The sequence below is a fragment of the Loxodonta africana genome, chromosome 9 (assembly GCF_030014295.1).
Source record: "Loxodonta africana isolate mLoxAfr1 chromosome 9, mLoxAfr1.hap2, whole genome shotgun sequence".
Taxonomy (NCBI): Eukaryota; Metazoa; Chordata; class Mammalia; order Proboscidea; family Elephantidae; genus Loxodonta; species Loxodonta africana.
In genome coordinates, this window is record NC_087350.1 from 123,724,152 (window position 1) to 123,743,454 (window position 19,303).

The following is a 19,303-nucleotide window of genomic DNA, read 5'->3' on the forward strand; positions in this document are numbered from 1 at the left end:
CTCCCATTCCAGGGCTTCGAAATTGTAAAAATTCAGGTCTGTTGTGGTCTCGCTTCATCAGCCATGACCGAACCCGTTGGGAGCCCTGGTTTATTCACGGCCGCTGGCTCGTGACCTCTCTGACTCAGCTGGGCTCTGTGGCTCATCAGTCTGGTTTGAGCGTGTCAACTATCCCTATAGCTGCAGCATCGTGGCCTCTTGTTTGCAGCTCAGCCCTCCCGTAGCTGGCTGTCTGTGTACGTCAGGAGCGTTACCCTCTGCCGCTGCTGTCTGCGTCACCGCCTTGTTTGGCATTTTGTCTAGAGGCCCTAGCTGAAGACCAGGAAACACAGACTCAGAGTTAGAAGTATTCATATAGGAAACACAGAACAGTTGTCTTCCTGGAACAGTCCTGTAGAAATAGCTGGAATGCTCCTAGAACTAGAAGGAGTTAGAAGATGATCAGGTCAGACAGTGACAAGACATGTCAGTGGCCTTGTTCCATACCAGCAGCATGCAGCTGGGAAATGAAATGGCATCAGAGATTCCCAGCTACCCAGGAAAAACCCAACTTAGTAAATACCACACTGACGTGAAAAAAGTGGAAAACTCCACTGAAGGTCATTTGGAGAGACTCAGATTGTGGACATCTCCAAACAAAACACTGAACGCTGTTGGCTCCTTGACATTTACTCTGCGTTTCATACATGTTGAGTCTCAACACTGATGACATCTTCTTTCTGTTAGGGTGGGGTAGCGGGCTGGATAGATACTATGTGAAACTCATTTACAAAGCACATTTTGACAGGAAGCTCCTGCAAGAGTTACCATGTTTGTGAACATTGCTTTCCCAAAGGATAACTCCGTGTCTCTGGCTGGGTCATTCAGGGTGAATAATGACAAAGTCAAGAGACCGTTGCCGCACTCTTGGCTGAGCCGTGTGTGGAGGGAATAGGGTTCCTGGAGACTGGGGGTTACTGTGTCCTCTCAGTCCAGTGTTTCCATTCTCTCCCCTCCCTGCAGTGGTGCCGGGACCCAGCTCATGGAGGGAGACAGACTGCAGAGCTTGACCCTGCAGCCGCATGAGGGCTTCGAGCTGACGGGGCCATCGGGTCCTGTGAAGCCAGCACCTGGCCTCCCCCAGGGGCCGGGCAAGGAGACACTAGAGAGCGCTCTGATAGCGTTGGACTCGGAGAAGTAAGGCCCTCTGTGTTGCCAGGTGCCCAGGTGTTACGGTGAGGGTGGTCATGCCCACATGCTGTGTTCTCGGTCTCTCTTCTGCCCTCTCCCCCTTGCCGAGCAGAGCCTCCTGTGAACTATCACCTCACATGCCCCTGTGAGTGCCATCAAGTCTGGGGACATGCATTGTTGACAAGGCAAACTCTTCAGGGGTCTGTCCTGCCACTTAGCTGTGTGGCTCGTACAGCAGGCCGGTTTGTGGAGGTGTTTTTTCTCTATTCAGGGACATTATTGCAGGTGACTGTTCTGCTCGTTCTGGCATAACAGAAGGGGTCCCTTTGCAGTCGGGAAGGGACATGGTCTCCATGGGGCTCTGCACAGACACTCCCCTGGCTGCGGCTGACATGGGAAATGCTTCAGAGTTAGAGCAGGCTGCTTGCCCCCTGCCCTGGGGTTAGACTAGATGGTCCAGAGGTGCACTGGCTGCTCCAGAATTCCCCTCTGGGCCTGCAGAGGCACATGTGACTTCTTGGGGAGGCATACCAGGTATCCTTGCCCCTCCTGCAGAAAGGGACACAGGTGGGGCTGAGTGGACAGGGCCTCGTCTGCTTTTTGCCCTGATACAAATCCTTGGTGTTGGCTGGTGCAGGTTCTCACCATCTTCTGCCAGCTTCTCACCATGGCCAGGTCTCCCTGACTGTTCACACCATGGTTATCCATCAGTGTGGCCCAGGCTGCTGCCCCTGCTCATCCTCCTGCTTCTTGTTGTTAACTTACTTATTGGATCAAGATTTCAAAGCAAAATTATCTTTTCAGTCCTTAGCTGCCCTAGGCCTCTTCTTTTAACACAAACGAGCAGCAGACGGTCTGCTGGGCATGACTGAACCAGCCGTTCGTGCCTCTCCTTGGACTCCTGCCCTCAGTTAGTGCTGTAGTTGGGCCGGGCAGGAGGCCACCTCACATGGGCCCCGCGTCTCCTCGAGTGGACCGAGGCAGCAGACAGCCCGCAGGGCCCAGTCGCGGTGCTTGCTGTAGACCCTGCAGCATCACCTGGTGAGGTCTCTAGAGTGGCCCATGGCCCAGAGATGCTGGCGTGGGGTCTGTGTCCTCAGGTTGGCTTGTGGCCACGGTGCCGGGACAGAGGGCATGTGTGACGCCACCGCGTGCTCCCCACAGGCCCAAGAAGCTCCGCTTCCATCCGAAGCAGCTGTACTTCTCTGCCAGGCAGGGCGAGCTGCAGAAGGTGCTGCTCATGCTGGGTGAGTATGTCCATGCCACCCCGCAGGGCCCTGTCTCCCCTGACACTGCACGGGGCTCCCGTCACCCTGCCAACACTGCACGGGGCTCCCGTCACCCTGCCAACACTGCATGGGGCTCCCCACTACCCCCAGCACTGTGTGGAGATCCCTATCACCACTCGGGGTTCCCTGTCATTCCTGACAGTCCATGGGACTCCCCATCACCACTCAGGGTCCCCCATTACCCCTGACCCTGCATGATGCTCCAGTCACCTCACTGATAACTGCTTGAGGCTCCTCATTGCCCCTGACACTGCACGGGACCCCCTGTCACCCCCTATCACTGCACTGGGGTCCCTGTTACCCCCAACACTACATGGGGCCCCATGTCACATGCAACACTGCATGGGGCCCCCCATCACCCCCAACACTGCATGGGGCTCAGTCACCTCGCCAACACTGCACGGGGCTCCCTGTCACACCCGACAGTGCATGGGACTCACCATCACCACCCGGGGCTCCCCATTACCCCCAACGCTGCACAGGACTCAGTCACCTTGCCGACACTGCATGGGGCTCCTCGTTACCCCTGACACTGCACGGGATCCTCTATCACCCCCAACACTGCACAGGGCCCCATGTCACCCGGGACACTGTACAAAGCTCCCTGTTAACCCTGACATTGCATAGGGCTCCTGTCACCACTGATATTGCACAGCCCTGCCCCCCACCCCCATCAGCCTCAACACTACATGGGACCGCCTGTCACCTCGACCCTGTACCGGTCTCCCTGTCACACCCCATCACTGCTTGGGACTCCCATTATCCCCACGACACTGCATGGGGCTCTTTGTCACCCTACCATTACCACACAGGCCTCACTATCATCTCCACGACCAGTTGGGGCTCCCTGTCATCCCCGACACTGCATGGGGCTCCCTATCACCTCCTCATTACCTCACAGGGCAACCTGTCACCCCTCCCCCCCGATGGCGTGTGGGGCTCCCTGTCACTGCTCCATCACCATATGGGGCTCCCTGTCATCCCCCAATGCCACATGGGGCTCCCCGTGATGCCTGGGCTCTGTGCCCTGACTGCACTGGAAGTGACCGGTGAAGTAACCATGGAAACCGTGTGCCTGCAGTGGATGGAATTGACCCCAACTTCAAGATGGAGCACCAGAGCAAGCGTTGTCCGCTGCACGCCGCCGCTGAGGCTGGCCACGTGGATGTCTGCCACATGCTGATCCAGGTGACTTTAGCCTTCACCCACCATCCACACGTAAACCAGGTGCACTGCAGAGGCCACACTGCGGGGTACCTCTTGGGGGGTGTGTGACTGAGGTGGGCAGGCAACTCCTGGGAGATGAGGAGGCCGAGGCACGTGGGCTGTGATGCCCAGGGTCATCTCGTGGATATGGGAACCAGAAGGGTCAGGTATCAGTGGATATTCACCACTGGAACTGTACGAGAGAGGGGTGACCAGGGGCTTCTGGATGGTGCCAGGGCTGAGAGACAAGGATGGAGAGTGGCACACAGTTACATCAGAGACGGGTGCCCATCAGAGGGCTGAGAGACAAGGAGAGTGGCACATAGGTGCACTGGAGATGCGTGCCCATCAGAGGCCTAAGAGATGAGGAAGGAGAGTGGTACACAGGTACACCGGAGACGGGTCCCCTGTCAGAGGGCTGAGAGACGAAGGAAAGTGGCACGTAGGTATACCAGAGACAGGTGCAGGTGCCCATCAGAGGGCCGAGAGACGAGGAAGGAGAATGGTACATAGGTGCACTGGAGACGGGTGCCCATCAGAGGGCTGAGAGATGAGGAAGGAGAGTGGTACGCAGGTACCCTAGAGACGGGTGCACATCAGAGGACTGAGAGACAAGGAAGGAGAGTGGTTCACAGGTACACTGGAGACGGGTGCCCATCAGAGGGCTGAGAGATGAGGAAGGAGAATGGTATGTAGGTGCATTGGAGACAGGTGCCCATCAGAGGGCTGCGAAGTTGCTGTGTGATAGAGTAGGGAGCGTGACTTAGCCAGAATGTTCTCTGCACCTTCCAGGAAGCTGTGAAGGGTGTGAGAAGTGGTTTGTGCTTGTGGAAGATAGGCCTGGCGGTCCAGAGGGCATGGTGGGAGGGGCAGCAGATGTGCGAAGCCATGAAGGGCAGTGTTCAACACCACCAGGGACCTGGGCTGTATGGGCATTGCTCGACAGTTAGGCACGAGCTGGAATGCTGTGATGGTTTAAGTTGTATATTCACTTGGCTAGGCTGTAATTCTCAGGTTTGGCAGTTGTGTAATGATACAGAAAGGCAGTTACGTAATGATGTAATTTAGCAGTTATGTAATGGTGTCCTGCTCCATGATGTGATCTAATGTGATCAGCCAATCAGTTGTAACTGGAGTTTCCTTGGGGGTGTGGCCTGTGTCCAGTATATATGGACGTTCTGGCAAAGCTCACTTGTTTGCTCTGGACCTTACAATCATCATCTGACCTTCTGTTCTTGGGACTTGAGCCAGCTGCCTGCCTTATTGCCTGCCGATCTTGGATTGATCAGCTTCCACAGCCCATGAGCCAGCAGCCTGCTCTCATACCTGCCGATCTTGGATGTGTCAGTCTCTGCAGCCCGTGAGTGAGTGGCCTGCCATCTGACCTGCTGGTTGTGAATTTGTCAGCCTCAAGCTACATGAAATCTTGGTGACATAGTGGTTGAGAGCTATGGCTGCTAACCAAAAGATCGGCGGTTAGAATCTACCAGGCATTCCTTGGGAACTCTACGGGGCAGTTCTACCGTGTCCTATTGGGTTGCTCTGAGTCAGAATCGACTCAATGGCAACGGGTTTGGTTTTGGGTTTTCATAGCTACGTGATTCAGGACAGTCCTCCAGCCTGACACCTCGCCCATGGACTTGGAACTTGCCCACTTCTTCAACCACATGAGCTGTTTCCTTCGTGTAAATCTCTCTCTATATATAAATATAGAGAACCAGCCTTTTACTCCCATCTAAAGAGTTCAGTCCATCTTTGCTAAGTTACCTTCCCTAGTAAAATCTTTATTCCTACCATGCCATCTGATGAGGCCTGAAGAGTCTTAGAGATATCACCTGGGGCAATGCCTGGGGCATTGTCTGGGAGCATTACCTGAGTTAGGTGCCTTACAAGACATGGCTGAATGTTCCCAGGATGCACCCCAACCATCCGTTTTTGCTTCTAGACTTATATATATACTAGATGTACGAGTCCCAGTGAGCCCCAAAAGGTAGAGTACGAAGTGTGACCCTGGAGGAGATACACTACATTCCAAAAGAAACTGCTTGGCTTTTCTGATATCTACAAACAGATGCTTAGGGACTGTGTGTGACAATGGCTTTTAAGGAGGTGGGATAATAGTGCAAGGAACATAAAGTTGGATTAGTCTGAGTTTATCGATATGGACCCTCTAAGCATAAATTTTTCATATAGTGTTTCAGCTGGAGAGGTTAGGGAAGGATCTAATAGTTTATTGGGTTGGCTTGCAGAGAAGCATGGATTATGCGACGGCCTACACTAAATCCACTTAAAGTACCACACCTGCCTTGATATACTGTAGAAGATATTAAAAGGTTTAGGGAAATTGGAACGTGTCATGGATTGAATTGTGTGCCCGAGAAATATATGTCAACTTGCCGAAGCCATGGTTCTCAGTATTGTGTGATTGTCCATCATTTTGTCATCTGATGTGATTTTTCTGTGTGTTGTGGATCCTGCCTCTATGATGTTAATGAGGCAGGATTAGCATCAGTTATATTAACGAGGCAGGATTAGCATCAGTTATATTAATGAGGCAGGACTCAATCTACAAAATAAGTTGTGTTTTAAGTCAGTGTCTTGAGATATAAAAGAAGTGAGCAGAGAGACATGGGAACTACATACCCAAAGAAAGTAGTGCCGGGAACAGAGCACGTTCTTTGGACTCAGAGTTCCTGCGTTGAGAAGCTCCTACTCCAGGGGAAGACTGATGACAAGGACCTTCCTCCAGAGGTGACAGAGAGAAAACCTTTCTCTGGAGATGGTGCCCTGAATTTGGAATTCTAGCCTACTAGACTGTGAGAGAATAAACTTTGTATGTTAAAGCCATCCACTTGTGGTATTTCTATTATAGCGGCACTGGATGAGTAAATATGTTAGAGTGGATTTATCTGATTAGACCCACAGCCCCACATGTAGAGTGCCAAGAAGACATACCTTTTACCACAATGGTGAGGGACAAATTTATGAAGGGAGCCCCAGCATCCTTGAAGACTGCTGTGATTGCTGTTTTATGTAAGGCAGATTACAGTGGGAACTGCCCTGACTGAAATGGGGCCGATTGGTCCCTGTAATGCTAGAGGCCAAGTGGCAGCACTCAGCTGCCAGAGACGAGGTGGGCGTGGTTATCGTAATGGCTAGTGGAGTCAAAGCAGTCATCAGAATAGCCTGACTCATATGGACATAGGGCATTGGCTGCTTAGTCATGGTGCCCCTAGGAGTTAAATAGATGGGAAACCTACTTAATGTTTACTTGATCTGTAGAAGTGAAGAATTTGAGGTCAAGTGAACAGCAGTCTAACTCAAATCACCAGAATAGAGAATAATGGCCTCTCAGTCAATTCTAGACTGGAGCCAGTTTACCAACCCACAATCCATGAATGTAGGGGAGGCCAGGTCCCCTTGAGGAAGGACTCTGCTACCCTGCCAAAAGTTTATACTGTTAATCTTTTTCCCAGCCTTCCCCAAAGGGATCTACAGCTTCTACTAGAGTGACTGTTCATTGGGGAAGAGGAAATTATCAGATTTTTCAGGGATTATTGGATATTGGCTCTGAATTGACACTAATTCCAGGAGACCCAAAACATCACTGTGGCCCACCAGCCACAGTTGGGGCATATGGAGGTCAGGTTATTAGTGGAGTCTTAGCTCATGTTCATCTCACAGTGGGTCCGTGAACCCATCCTATATGATTTCCTCCATTCTCGAATGCATTTTGGAGTCTTAGTGGCGCAGTGGTTAAGCGTTCAGTTGCTGTCCAAAAGGTTGGCAGTTAAATCCACCAGCCGCTCCTTGGAAAGCCTATGGGGCAGTTCTGCTCTGTCCTATAGGGTCACTATAAGTCGGAATCTGCTCAGTGGCAATGGGTTTTGTTTGTTTTTCTTAGAATGCATAGTCGACATAGATATACTCAGCAACTGACAGAACCCCCACATTGAATTCTTGACAAGTGGAGTAAGGGCTATTATGGTAGGAAAAACCAAGTGGAAGCCATCAGAACTGTTCCTGCCTAGGCAAATAGAAAACCAAGAGTAATACCACATTCCTGGAGGGATTGCAGACATTACTGCCACCATCAAGGACTTGAAGGATGCAGGGATGGTGATTCCCACATCCCCATTCAACTTGCCTCTTTGGCCTGTGAAAAAAAACAGATGAATCTTGGTGAATGACAGTGGATTATCGAAAACTTATCCAGGTGGTGACTCCAGTTGCAGCTGCTGTTCCAGGTACAGGTTCATTCCTTGAGCAAATTGATACATCTCCCTGTACCTGGTCTCTCCCGATACCTGGTCTCTCCCGGTGTCTGGTCTCTCCCGGTGACTGGTCTCTCCCGGTACCTGGTGTGCAGCTGTTGATTGGGCCAATGCGTTTTTCTTGATTCTAGTTTCAAACGAACACCAGAAGCAGTTTGCCTGCAGCTAGCAAGGCCTGCAGTACACCTTCAGTATCCTACCTTAGGGGTATATCAGTTCTCCAGCCTTATGTCATAGTCTGCAGGGGCCTTGATCGCTGTTCCCATCCACAGGACATCACACTGGTCCGTTACGATGGTGACATTATGCTGATTGGGCCTAGTAAGGAATAAGTGTCAGTACCTCTGGACTTACTGGTAAAGCATTTGCATGCTAGAAGGTTGGAAAAATTCAGGCACCTTCCACCTTAGTGAAATTTCCAGGAGTCCAGTGGTATGGGGCATGTTGAGATATTCCTTGTAAAGGATAAGTTACTGCATCGGGCCCCTCCTACAACTGAAAAGGAGGCACGATGCCTGTTTGGCCTCTTTGAATTTTGGAGGCAGCATATTCCTCATTTGGGCGTGCTACTCCAGCATATTAAGTAACTCAAAAAGTGGCTAATTTTGAGTGAAGCCTTGAACAAGAGAAGGCCACGCAACAGGCTCAGGCTCCTGACCAAGCTTCTCTGGCGCTTGAGGCATGTGATCCAGCTGATCCAATGCTGCTTGAAGTATTAGTACCAGTTAGAGATGCTGTTTGCAGTCTTTGACAGGCCCCTATTGATGAATTACAGTGCAGACCTAGGATTTTGGAGCGAAGCCCTGCCAGCCTCTACAGATAACTATTCCTTTTGAGAAACAGCTTTTGGCTTGTTATTGGGCCTTAGTAGAGACTGAACGCTTAACCGTGGGCCACCAAGTCACCATGTGGCCTGAGCTTCCCATCATGGATTGGGTATTATTTGACCCATGGAGTCATAAAGTTGGACATGCACAGCACGACTCCATCGTTAAATAGAAGTGATATTTATGAGATTGGTCCCGAACAGGACCTGAAGGCACAAGTAAGTTCCATGAGGAAGTGGCCCAAATGTCCATGGTCTCTACTACTATCTCATTAACTTCCATCTCCCAGTCTGCATGTGTAACCTCATAGGGAGTTCCTTATGATCAATTAACTGAGGGAGAGAAAACTCATGCCTGGTTTACAGATGGTTCTGTGCAGTATGCAGGCACCACTTGAAAGTGGAGAGCAGCAGCACTACAGCCCCTTTCTGGGACCTCCCTGAAGGACATTGATGAAGGAAAATCCTCCCAGCGGGCAGAACTTTGAGCAGTGTACCTGGTTGTTCACTTGCTTGGAAGAAAAAATAACCAGATGTGCGATTGTATGCTGATCTGTAGACTGTGGCCAATGGTTTGACTGGATTTTTAGGAACTTGGGAGAACGTGATTGCAAAATTGGTGACAGACAAGGAGGTACGGAGAAGAGGCATGTGGATAGGCCTCTCCTAATGGGCCAGAGAAGTGAAGTATTTGCGTCTCATGTGATTATTCACCAGAGTGACCTCAGCAGAGGATGATTTTAACAGTGGAGTGGATGGGATGACACCTTACATGGAAACCAGTCACCCTCTTTCCACAGCTGCTTCTGTTGTTGCTCAGTGGGCTCATGAACCAAGTGGCCATCGTGGCAGGAATGGCAATGCATGTACCCAGCAACTTAGACTTCTGCTCGCCAGGGGTGACTCGACTACAGCCACTGCTGAATGGCCAGTCAGCCAGCAGCAGAGACCATCACTGAGTTCCCAATATGGCAGCACTCCTTGTGGCGATCAGCCAGCAACCTGGTGGCAGATTGATTACATTGGACCACTTCCTTTATGGAAAGGGCAGTGTTTTGTTCTTACTGGGATAGACTCTTACTCTATGGATATGGATTTCCCTTTCCTTTATACAATGCCTTTGCCACAGCTACCATCTGTGGACTCAGAATGCCTCATCCACCATCATGGTATCCCACACAGCATTGCCTTGAATCAAGGGACTGACATTACAGAAAATGATGTACGGCATTAAGCTTATGCTCGTGGAGTTCACTGGTCTTAGCGTGTTCCCCGTCATCCTGAAGCAGCTGACTTGGTAGACCAGTAGAATAGCCTTCTAAAGACACAATGATGGTGCCAGCTAGGTGGCAATACCTTACAGGCTTGGGGCAGCATTCTCTAGGAGGCTGTATATGCTCTAAACCAGCATCCAGTATATGGTGGTGTCTCTCCTGTAGCCAGGATTCACGGTCCCAGGAATCAAGGGGTGGAGATGGGAGTGCACTGTACACTATTACCCTTAGAGATCGACTCCCAGAATTTTTGTTTCCTGTCCCAGCGTCTCCTCACTCAGCGGGTCTAGAGGTCTTAGTTCCAAAGGGAAGAATGTTCCCACCAGGCAACACAACACTGATTCCATTGAACTGTACGTTAAGAATGCCACCTAACCACTTTGGATTCCTCATGCCTCTGGAACAACAGTCAAAGAAGGGTGTTACCATTATTAACTGGTGTGATTGACTCTGATTACAAGGGGAAATCAGATTGATGTTTCATAAGGGAGATAAAAAAGTATGTCTTGAATACAAGAGATCCCTTAGGGCATCTCTTAGTACTACCATGCCTTGTGATTAAAGTCAGTGGAAAACTACAGCAACCTGATTCCAGCATGACTACTAATAGCTCAGACCTTTTGGAGGTGGTTTGGGTTACCCAACCAGGCAAAAAGCCACCACCATCAGAGGTTTTTGCTAAAGGTAAAGGGAATAAGGAGTGGGTGGTGGAAGAAGGTAGTTCTAAATTCCAGTTAGTACCAGGTGCCCAGTTTCAGAAATGAGGACTGAGTATTTCTTGCAGTTTCAGAAATGAGGACTGAGTATTTCTTGCTTGTATGTGTGCATCAAATATTTTTGTTTTCCTCATTTATAAAATGTAAGATATAAGTGGGGCTAGTGTGGTTTTGGTTGTACACATATGGTTTTATCATGTTTAGTGGAAGTATGACTTTGTAATTGACTTTCTTCAGAGATTGTGTGTGGTTTAAGGAGATGTGTACAGGTGCAGTGGTTGAAGTTGCTGTCGACTTGCTGGGCCATGATTCTTAGTGGTTTGACAGTTACATAACTGTGTAGTTTGGCAGTTACGTAACAATGTCTGCCTTCATGATGTGATCTGGTGTGATCAGCCAGTCAACTGTAAGGGGAATTTTCCTTGGGAGTGTGGCCTACATCCAATATATGTATATATGGACATTCTAGTAAAGTTCAGTTGCTTGCCCTGGATTCTGCATCTCGCTCTTCATCATCTGACCTCTGCTTCTTGGGACTTGAGCCAGCTGTCTGCTGTATTGCCTGCCAATCTTGGATTTGTTAGCGTCTGCAGCCCATGAACCAGCGGCCTGCTGTCTGACCTGCTGAACTTGGGTCCATCTGCTTCTGCAGCTACGTGAGTTAGGAGAAGCCTCTACCCTGACGCCTGAGCCACAAGACTTGGAACTTGCCAGCCTCTACAACCACAGGAACCATTTCCTTGAGATAAATGTGTGTGTGTCCATGTGTGTACATATATACATACATATGTACACACACACATATACACAACGTACACTTCACTGGTTTTGCTTCTCTGAAGAACCCCGTCTAAGATAAAAGGTTAGGGTTGCTTGGTGACAGCGTGTGGAGGCTCCATGGAAGGTACTTTTCCTGGATTTGGAATTCTAGGTGATCGTTGTTGTCTCTCAGCTCATTGGAGAAGCACCTCCACCATCTGCAGCCCATGTCCTTTCTGTTTAGAAGTTAGTGTGTCCTCCTGGGAAAAAATATTTTCTCTTTGTTTTTTCCTTTTGGTGTTTGTTTATATCTTTAACAAATATACAGTATGCATACAGAAAAGTTAAAATCATGAAATAAGCCCCAGCATAACCACTCAGGTCAAGAATCAGGACCCTGCTGCACCTAGACACACTCCCACCCTCCCTCCTCCAGAGCTGGAGCTGTCCCAGCCTTTATTGTCTCATCATCCCTTGATGTTTTCATCACCCAGAAAGCAACCTCAGGAACACAGGTTAGTTTTGACTATTTCTAGAGTCATGCAGAGTGGACTCATAAAAACCAGAATAAAACAAACAAAAAATGACCCAAGCCCATGTAGAAGTGGCAGCATCCCAGGGAGGTCTATGTGTGGTTAATGGTGGGTGCCAGCACTAGTTTTCTGGTTTTGGGGTGTCCTCTGGTTGTATAAGATTATTAGCATTGGAGGAAACTGGGTTCTTTATTGAGAAGTGAAGTCTAGGACAAACACCAATTAGGAACTAAAGGGCCAGAGTAAGAGAATAGTTTTGTTCATTTTGAGAGGCCCACTGTAGCTGCTGAGTAGAAAAAGATGTAATGCAGCCCATCAGGTCTGGTTTCAGACACTTGTAGTATGTGTGTCGTCACTCTTACCTGTCTGTGTTCCAGGCGGGCGCCAACATTGACACCTGTTCTGAGGACCAGCGGACCCCACTGATGGAGGCTGCGGAGAACAACCATCTGGACGCGGTCAAGTACCTCATCAAGGCAGGGGCACTTGTGGACCCCAAGGTGTGTGCACACCCCTGTTGCTGCCCCGTGTGTCTGGACATGTCCCCTGACCATGAGGGGCTGGTTCCTCAGTGGGTTGCACCCTAAGCTCTGGCTGTGCGCAGGGGATTTGCCTCACCTCCCACGGCCCTGGTTGTTTGTAGAGAGTGCAGTGGCAACGACTTTGCTGTGTGGACCTTTCAGCTGTTTAGTGAGTGCTGTGCGTGGTGCACGTGTGGGAAGTCTGGCAGGATGCAGAGTGGCTGCACTAGGCATGGAGGCATGAAGGAGGGTGCTGAGCCACAGCGTGGCCATGGGGATGAGCTCGTTTGCACATGCCCATCCGTGCACCCAGTTTGGGAAGGGATGTGCTCAGGAGAGCAAGCTGGGCCCGCATTTCGGGAGGAAGATAAGGAGAGTGACCACTTGTGGCATCTGCACCAATCTCTACATTGTGCTGCTCACCACGACTACAGGCTGGAGTGAGGGATCTTGTGCTCATGGGCGGGCGCGGGGGAGGGTGGAGGGACCACTCAGGCCCACAGCCAGTTTATGCAAGCCTGTGAAGTTTATGTCACACCTTTAGCTCCTTGAGAATGTGCGCTTAGGAAATGTGTTTAAAAGATTCATACTTAAACCCTGCAGAGAGCTCCTTGCTTGGTGTGTGTGCAGTGAGTGGAGACTGCATGCAGGGTATGTGTGTCAGCTCCACTCACCCTGTGGTTCCCCCAGGTGAAGATGGGGTGTGTGTTTCTGTCACCACTCTACTGTCACAGGTGCCCTGAGAATACAGCTGGCGTACCTTGGCATGGCTTTTGTCAGCAGGGGTAGGAAGTGTCAAGGGAGTACTCATGGGCACTGGAAAGACTGAGTGTGTGGTGTGAGGAATAGAGGTGGCCAGAGCATTGAGACTGGGTGAGGAAATACCACTGCCGGCTCGTCCAGGGAAATTCTCACCCAAGAAATAAAATCCCCTGTTAACCATCAGCCTGGAGCCATGGATCCAGGGTAGACTAGGCCACCGTCAGTGGAGATGGCGGTATTTGAGCAGGGTTGCCTCCACACCTGCCACCCACTAGGCTGCGCCCAGACCAGTGCCCGTGGCACTGTGCTAACCTCAACTTAATCTTTTTTAATTTAGTGAAGTCTTTTTTTCTGATTGTAACATTCAGCCAGAATTAATGCAGAGAAAGTATAGAATACTGAAACTTGAAGGAGACAGTCACCCAGCCACACCGAGCAGTGATGAGCAGGGAAGAGTAGGGCTCATCTGTTGCCCTTGGCTCCTTACTCTCAGCCCATCTACATCTCCCAGTGTCAGCCCCTGTGAATTTTGCTGACTGACGAGTTGGAGGTGCTGGTGGAGCCTCACCATAGGCTGTGCACCAAGCCTGGTACTGAATAGCAGCCCCCACTATGGGTGGGCAGACACCTTGGCTGTTACCTATGAAACCTTGCACTGTACACCTGAAAATACATCCCTTGTACCCATGTCAGTGCTGAGTGTTAGTTTTCTTATATGTTAACACTTGGATATGCAAGAAAGAATTAATGCCTTTACGTTATGGTGTTGACAAAGAATATTGAATATACCACGGAGTTCCAGAAGAATGGACAAATCTGTCTCAGGTGTGCAGCCAGAAAGCTCCTTAGAAGGGAGGATGGCAAGACATCATGTTACGTGATTTGGACATGTTTCAGGAGGGACCAGTTCCTTGGTAAAGCGGAGGGTCAGTGAAAAAAAAGAGGAAGACCCTCAACGAAGTGGATTGACACAGTGACTGCAACAATGGGCTCAAGCATAGCGTCGATTGGGAGGTTGGTGTGGGGCCAGGCAGTACATCCTCCTGTGTACTTAGGGTCACTGTGAGTTGGAACCAGCTCGACAGCACCTAAAAAGAACAACAACCAGAGGTGTTATTGTTACTGTTATTTCTTTTAAAATGATGACTGACAGGGTCTGTGTGCACACATCATTGCTCTAGACAAATTATTGTTTGAATGAAGATATCAAGGCTTCTGAATTATGTCATTAAGCTTTCGAGTAGCCAGAGAAATTTTACTGTGGACGCCAAAACCAAAAAAAAAAAAAAAAACCTGTTGCCATCGAGTCGATCCCGACTCATAGCGACCCTATAGGACAGAGTAGAACTGCCCCATAGTGTTTCCAAGGAGCGCCTGGTGGGTTTGAACTGCTGACTTCTTGGTTAGGAGCCGTACCTCTTAACTGCTGCGCCACCAGGGTTTGCACTGTGGACACAGCTGGCCCTCATGCTGACTGGTACTTCAGATGCCTGTGCACATTTCTTAGTTGGTTAAGTTCAGTACTTACTGCTTGTAGACCACTGAGACACAATTGCTGCCAAGAATACCCAAACCTCTTTGTCAAGAATCCACGGCCTGTCCCATGCCATTGGAAAAAAGAAGGAAAAAGGTTCCAGAGAGTCAAGCATGTTGGCCAGTGACAAGTTATCATAAGATTCCAGGAAAGGGGTAGAGAAGTAGTTGAGCAAGAAATTTGCTCTCCCGCTGTGAACATCTACAAAGCTAGAGAAACCGTATGAGACAGCTGTTTTTAAGGCGTTGGATAATAGGGCAGGTGCAGTCCCTGAGGGAAGAGAATGCACAGGGAGAGGTCCCCATTGAATAGCATATCGAAAGGAGTATATACTGTGACCTGTTGTTGTTAGGTGCCATCGAATCGGTTCCGACTCATAGCAACCCCACATACAACAACAAAACCTTGCCTGGTCCTGCGCCATCCTCACAATCGTTGTTGTGCTTGAGCCCATTGTTGCAGCCACTGTGTCAATCCATTTCATTGAGGGTCTTCCTCTTTTGCGCTGACCCTCTACCAAGCATGATGTCATTCTCTAGGGACTGATCCCTCCTGATAGTATCTCCAAAGTATGAAAGACTAGTCTTGACATCCTTGCTTCTAAGGAGCGTTCTGGTTGTATTCTTCCAAGACAGATTTGCTTGTTCTTTTGGCAGTCCACATGTCTTAGTCATCTAGTGCTGCTATAACAGAAATACCACAAGTGAATGGCTTTAACAAAGAGAAATTTATTTCTTCACAGTAAAGTAGGCTAAAAGTCCAAATTGAGGGTGTCAGCTCCAGGGGAAGGCTTTCTCTCTCTTTCAGGTCTGGAGGAAGGTCCTTATCCTCCATCTTCCCCTGGTCTAGGAGCTTCTCAGGCACAGGGACCCCAGGTCCAAAGGATGCGCTCTGCTCCCCAGGCTGCTTTCTTGGTGGTATGAGGCCCCCAACTCGGTTTGCTTCCCTTTGCTCTTATCTCTTGAGAGAGAAGAGGTGGTGCAGGTCACACACCAGGGAAACTCCTTGTACACTTAATCGGGGAGGTGACCTGAGTAAGGGTGGTGTTACAATCCCACCCTAGTTCTCTTAACATAAAATTACAATCACAAAATGGAGGACAACCACACAGTACTGGCAATCATGGCCTAACCAAGTTGACATATATTTTTGGGGGGACAAAATGCAATCCATGACACCATGGTATATTCAGTATTTTCACCAATACCACAATTCAAAGGCATAAATTCTTCTTCAGGCTTCCTTATTCATCGCCCAGCTGGATATGCATATGAGGTGATTGAAAACACCATGGCTTGGGTCAGGTTCACCTTAGTCTTCAGGGTGACATCTTTGCTTTTGAACACCTTGTAGCAGATTTGCCCAATGCGATGTGTCTTTTGATTTCTCGACTGCTGCTTCCATGGGTGTTGATTGTGGATCCAAGTAAAATTAAATCCTTGGTAACTTTAATCTTTTTTCTGTTTATCATAATGTTGCTTATTGGTCCAGTTGTGAGGAGTTTTGTTTTCTTTATGTTGAAGTGTAACCCATACTGAAGGCTGTGGTCTTCGATCTTCATCAGTAAGTGCTTCAAGTCCTCTTCACTTTCCGCAGGCAAGGTTGTGTCATCTGCATAATGTGGGTTGTTAATGAGTCTTCCTCCAATCCTGATGCCCCGTTCTTCCTCATATAGTCCAGCATCTCAAATTATTTGCTCAGTGTACACATTGAGTAAGTATGGTGAAAGGATACAACCCTGACACACACTTTTCTTGACTTTAAACCATGCAGTGTCCCCTCGTTCTGTTCAATCGACTGCCTCTTGATCTATGTACAGGTTCCTCATGAGCACAATTAAGTGTTCTGGAATTCCCATTCTTTGCAATGTTATCCATAATTTGTTAGGATCCACACAGTCGAATGCCTTTGCGTAGTCAAAACACAGGTAAACGTCTTTCTGGTATTCTCTGCTTTCAGCCGAGATCCACCTGACATCAGCAATGATATCCCTGGTTCCATGTCCTCTTCTGAATCTGGCTTGAATTTCTGGCAGTTCCCTTTTGATATACTGCTGCAACTGCTTTCGAATGATCTTCAGCAAAAATTTGCTTGCTTGTGATTTAATGATACTGTTCGATGATTTCTGCATTTGGTTGGGTCACCTTTCTTGGAAGTAGGCATAAATATGGATCTCTTCCAGTCAGTTGGCCAGGTTAGCTGTCTTCCAAATTTCTTGGCATAGATGAGTGAGCGCTTCAAGTGTTGCATCTGTTTGTTGAAACATCTCACTTGGTTTTCCATCAGTTCCTGGAGCCTTGTTTTTCACCAATGCCGTCGGTACAGCTTGGACTCCCCATTTCAGTACCATTGATTCTTGATCATATGCTGCCTCCTGAAATGGTTGAACATCGACTAATTCTTTTTGGTATAATGACTCTGTGTATTCCTTCCATTTTCTTTTGATGCTTCCTGTGTGATTTAATGTTTTTTCCATAGAACCGTTCAGTATTGCAACTCGAAGCTTGAATTTTTTCTTCAGTTCTGTGACCTAGTGTGATTTATGCCAGGAATGCAAAGGTGGTTCAACGTAAGAAAATCAGTCCTTGTAATACACCACATTCATAGAATGACGGAAAAGAACCACAGGGTCATCCTAACTGAGCCACAAAAGGCATTTGACAAAACCCAACATTCTTTCATGATAAATGCACTCAACAAACTAGGAATAGAAGGGGAAATGTTCAACATAATAAAGGCCATTCCTGGAAAACCCACAGCTAACATCGTACTCGACTTGGAATGGCTAAAAGGTGTCCACCTATGGAACCGGACAAGGATGACCACTGTCACCACCATTGTTCAACATTGTACTGGAAGTTCTAGCCAGAGCACTTAAACCAAAAACCAAACCTGTTGCTATGGAGTCAATTCCGACTCCAGAGCAATTAAGCAGGAAAAACAAAAGGCGTCCAAATTGCACAGGAAGGTGAGACTATCTTTGCAGGTTGTGTGACTATGTATGAAGAACCCCCAAGAATCCACACTACTAGAGCTAGTGAGCAAATGCAGCAAAGTTGCGTGCAAAATGACACAAACATCAGTTGTGTTTTTATATGCCAGTAGTAAACAGTCTAATAAGAAAATCAGGAATACAGTTCTAATTACAGCAGCATTTCAAAGAGTAAAATACCTAGGAATAATGTAACCAGGAGTGTGAAAGACTTGTATAATGAATACTCTATCGCTGAAAGGAATTGAAGACCTAAATAAATAAATGGAAAGACATCTGTGCTCATGGATTGTATGACTTAATATTGTTGAGAGGTCAGTACTGCTTTAAACTATCGGCAGATTCAGTGCAAACCCAATAGGCTTTTATGCAGAAACGGAAAGAGCAGTCCTCAAATTCAGATGGAATTGCAAGGTCTCTGAATAGCTAACACAATCTTGGAAAAAGTAGAAGTACTCACATTTCCTAGATTTAAGGAATAGTATAAAGTCAAAACAGTGTGTATAAGGAAAGCCATAGACCAGTGGAATAAAATTGAGAGTCCCAAAATTAACTCATAATTCTGTGCTCATTTGATTGTCAGCAAGGGTCCTAAGTCCTTTCAGTGGGGAAAGAATAGTCTCTTCAGTGAATGGTGCTGGGACAGTTGAATCTCCACATGCAAAAGAATGAATTTGGGTACTGTTACGGATTAAATTGTGTCCCCCCAAAATCTGTTTAAACTTGGCTAGGCCATGATTCTCAGTATTGTGTGATTGTCCACCATTTTGTCATCTGATGTGATTTTCCTATGTGGTGTAAATCCTACCTCTGTGTTGTTAATGATTCAAGACTCAGTCTACAAGAGTATGTTGTGTCTTAAGTCAGTCTCTTTTAAGATAAAGAGAGAAGCAAGCAGAGAGACAGGGGCCCCTCTTGGAACCAAGAAACGAGGAGAGCAGCACATCCTTTGGACCTGGGGTCCCTGTGCTGAGAAGCTCCTCAACTGGGAAAGACTGATGACAGGGACCTTCTCCCAGAGCTGACAAAGAAAGCCTTCCCCTGGAGTTGACACCGTGAATTTGGACTATCCTACTAGACTGTGAGAGAATAAACTCCTCTTTGTTACGGCCATCCACTTGTGGTATTTCTTTTATACCAGCACTAGATGACTAAGACAAGAGCTAAGCAATTCTTAAAAGAAAGCATAGGGATAAAGCTTCAGGGTTTTGCTTTTGGCAGTGGATTCCTAGATGTGACACCAAAAGCATAAGCAACAAAAGAAAAAAAAAACAGATAAATTCGATAACTCTGAAACAACCTATGGCAGGTTGTTAATGAGTCTTCCTCCAATCCTGATGGCCACGTTCTTCTTCATATAGTCCAGCTTCTGGGATTATTTGCCCAGCATACAGATTGAATAAGTATGGTGAAATGATACAACCCTGACACACACCTTTCCTGACTT

General features: G+C 48.2%; 1 protein-coding gene across 11 annotated transcripts in view; it reads left to right on the plus strand.

The window, feature by feature from the left end:
• EHMT1 (euchromatic histone lysine methyltransferase 1) overlaps window positions 1-19,303 on the plus strand; it is a 277,594-nt gene that overhangs the window by 224,913 nt on the left and 33,378 nt on the right. For all 11 annotated transcript variants that reach the window (XR_010322901.1, XM_064290822.1, XM_064290821.1 and 8 more), the window contains 4 exons: window positions 1,003-1,176; window positions 2,335-2,417; window positions 3,541-3,647; window positions 12,425-12,547. Coding sequence is in view for 10 of the 11 variants with exons in the window: in XM_064290822.1 (XP_064146892.1) it covers window positions 1,003-1,176; window positions 2,335-2,417; window positions 3,541-3,647; window positions 12,425-12,547 (487 nt within the window). In the remaining variant the exon portion in view is untranslated. The remainder of the gene's footprint in view (window positions 1-1,002; window positions 1,177-2,334; window positions 2,418-3,540; window positions 3,648-12,424; window positions 12,548-19,303) is intronic.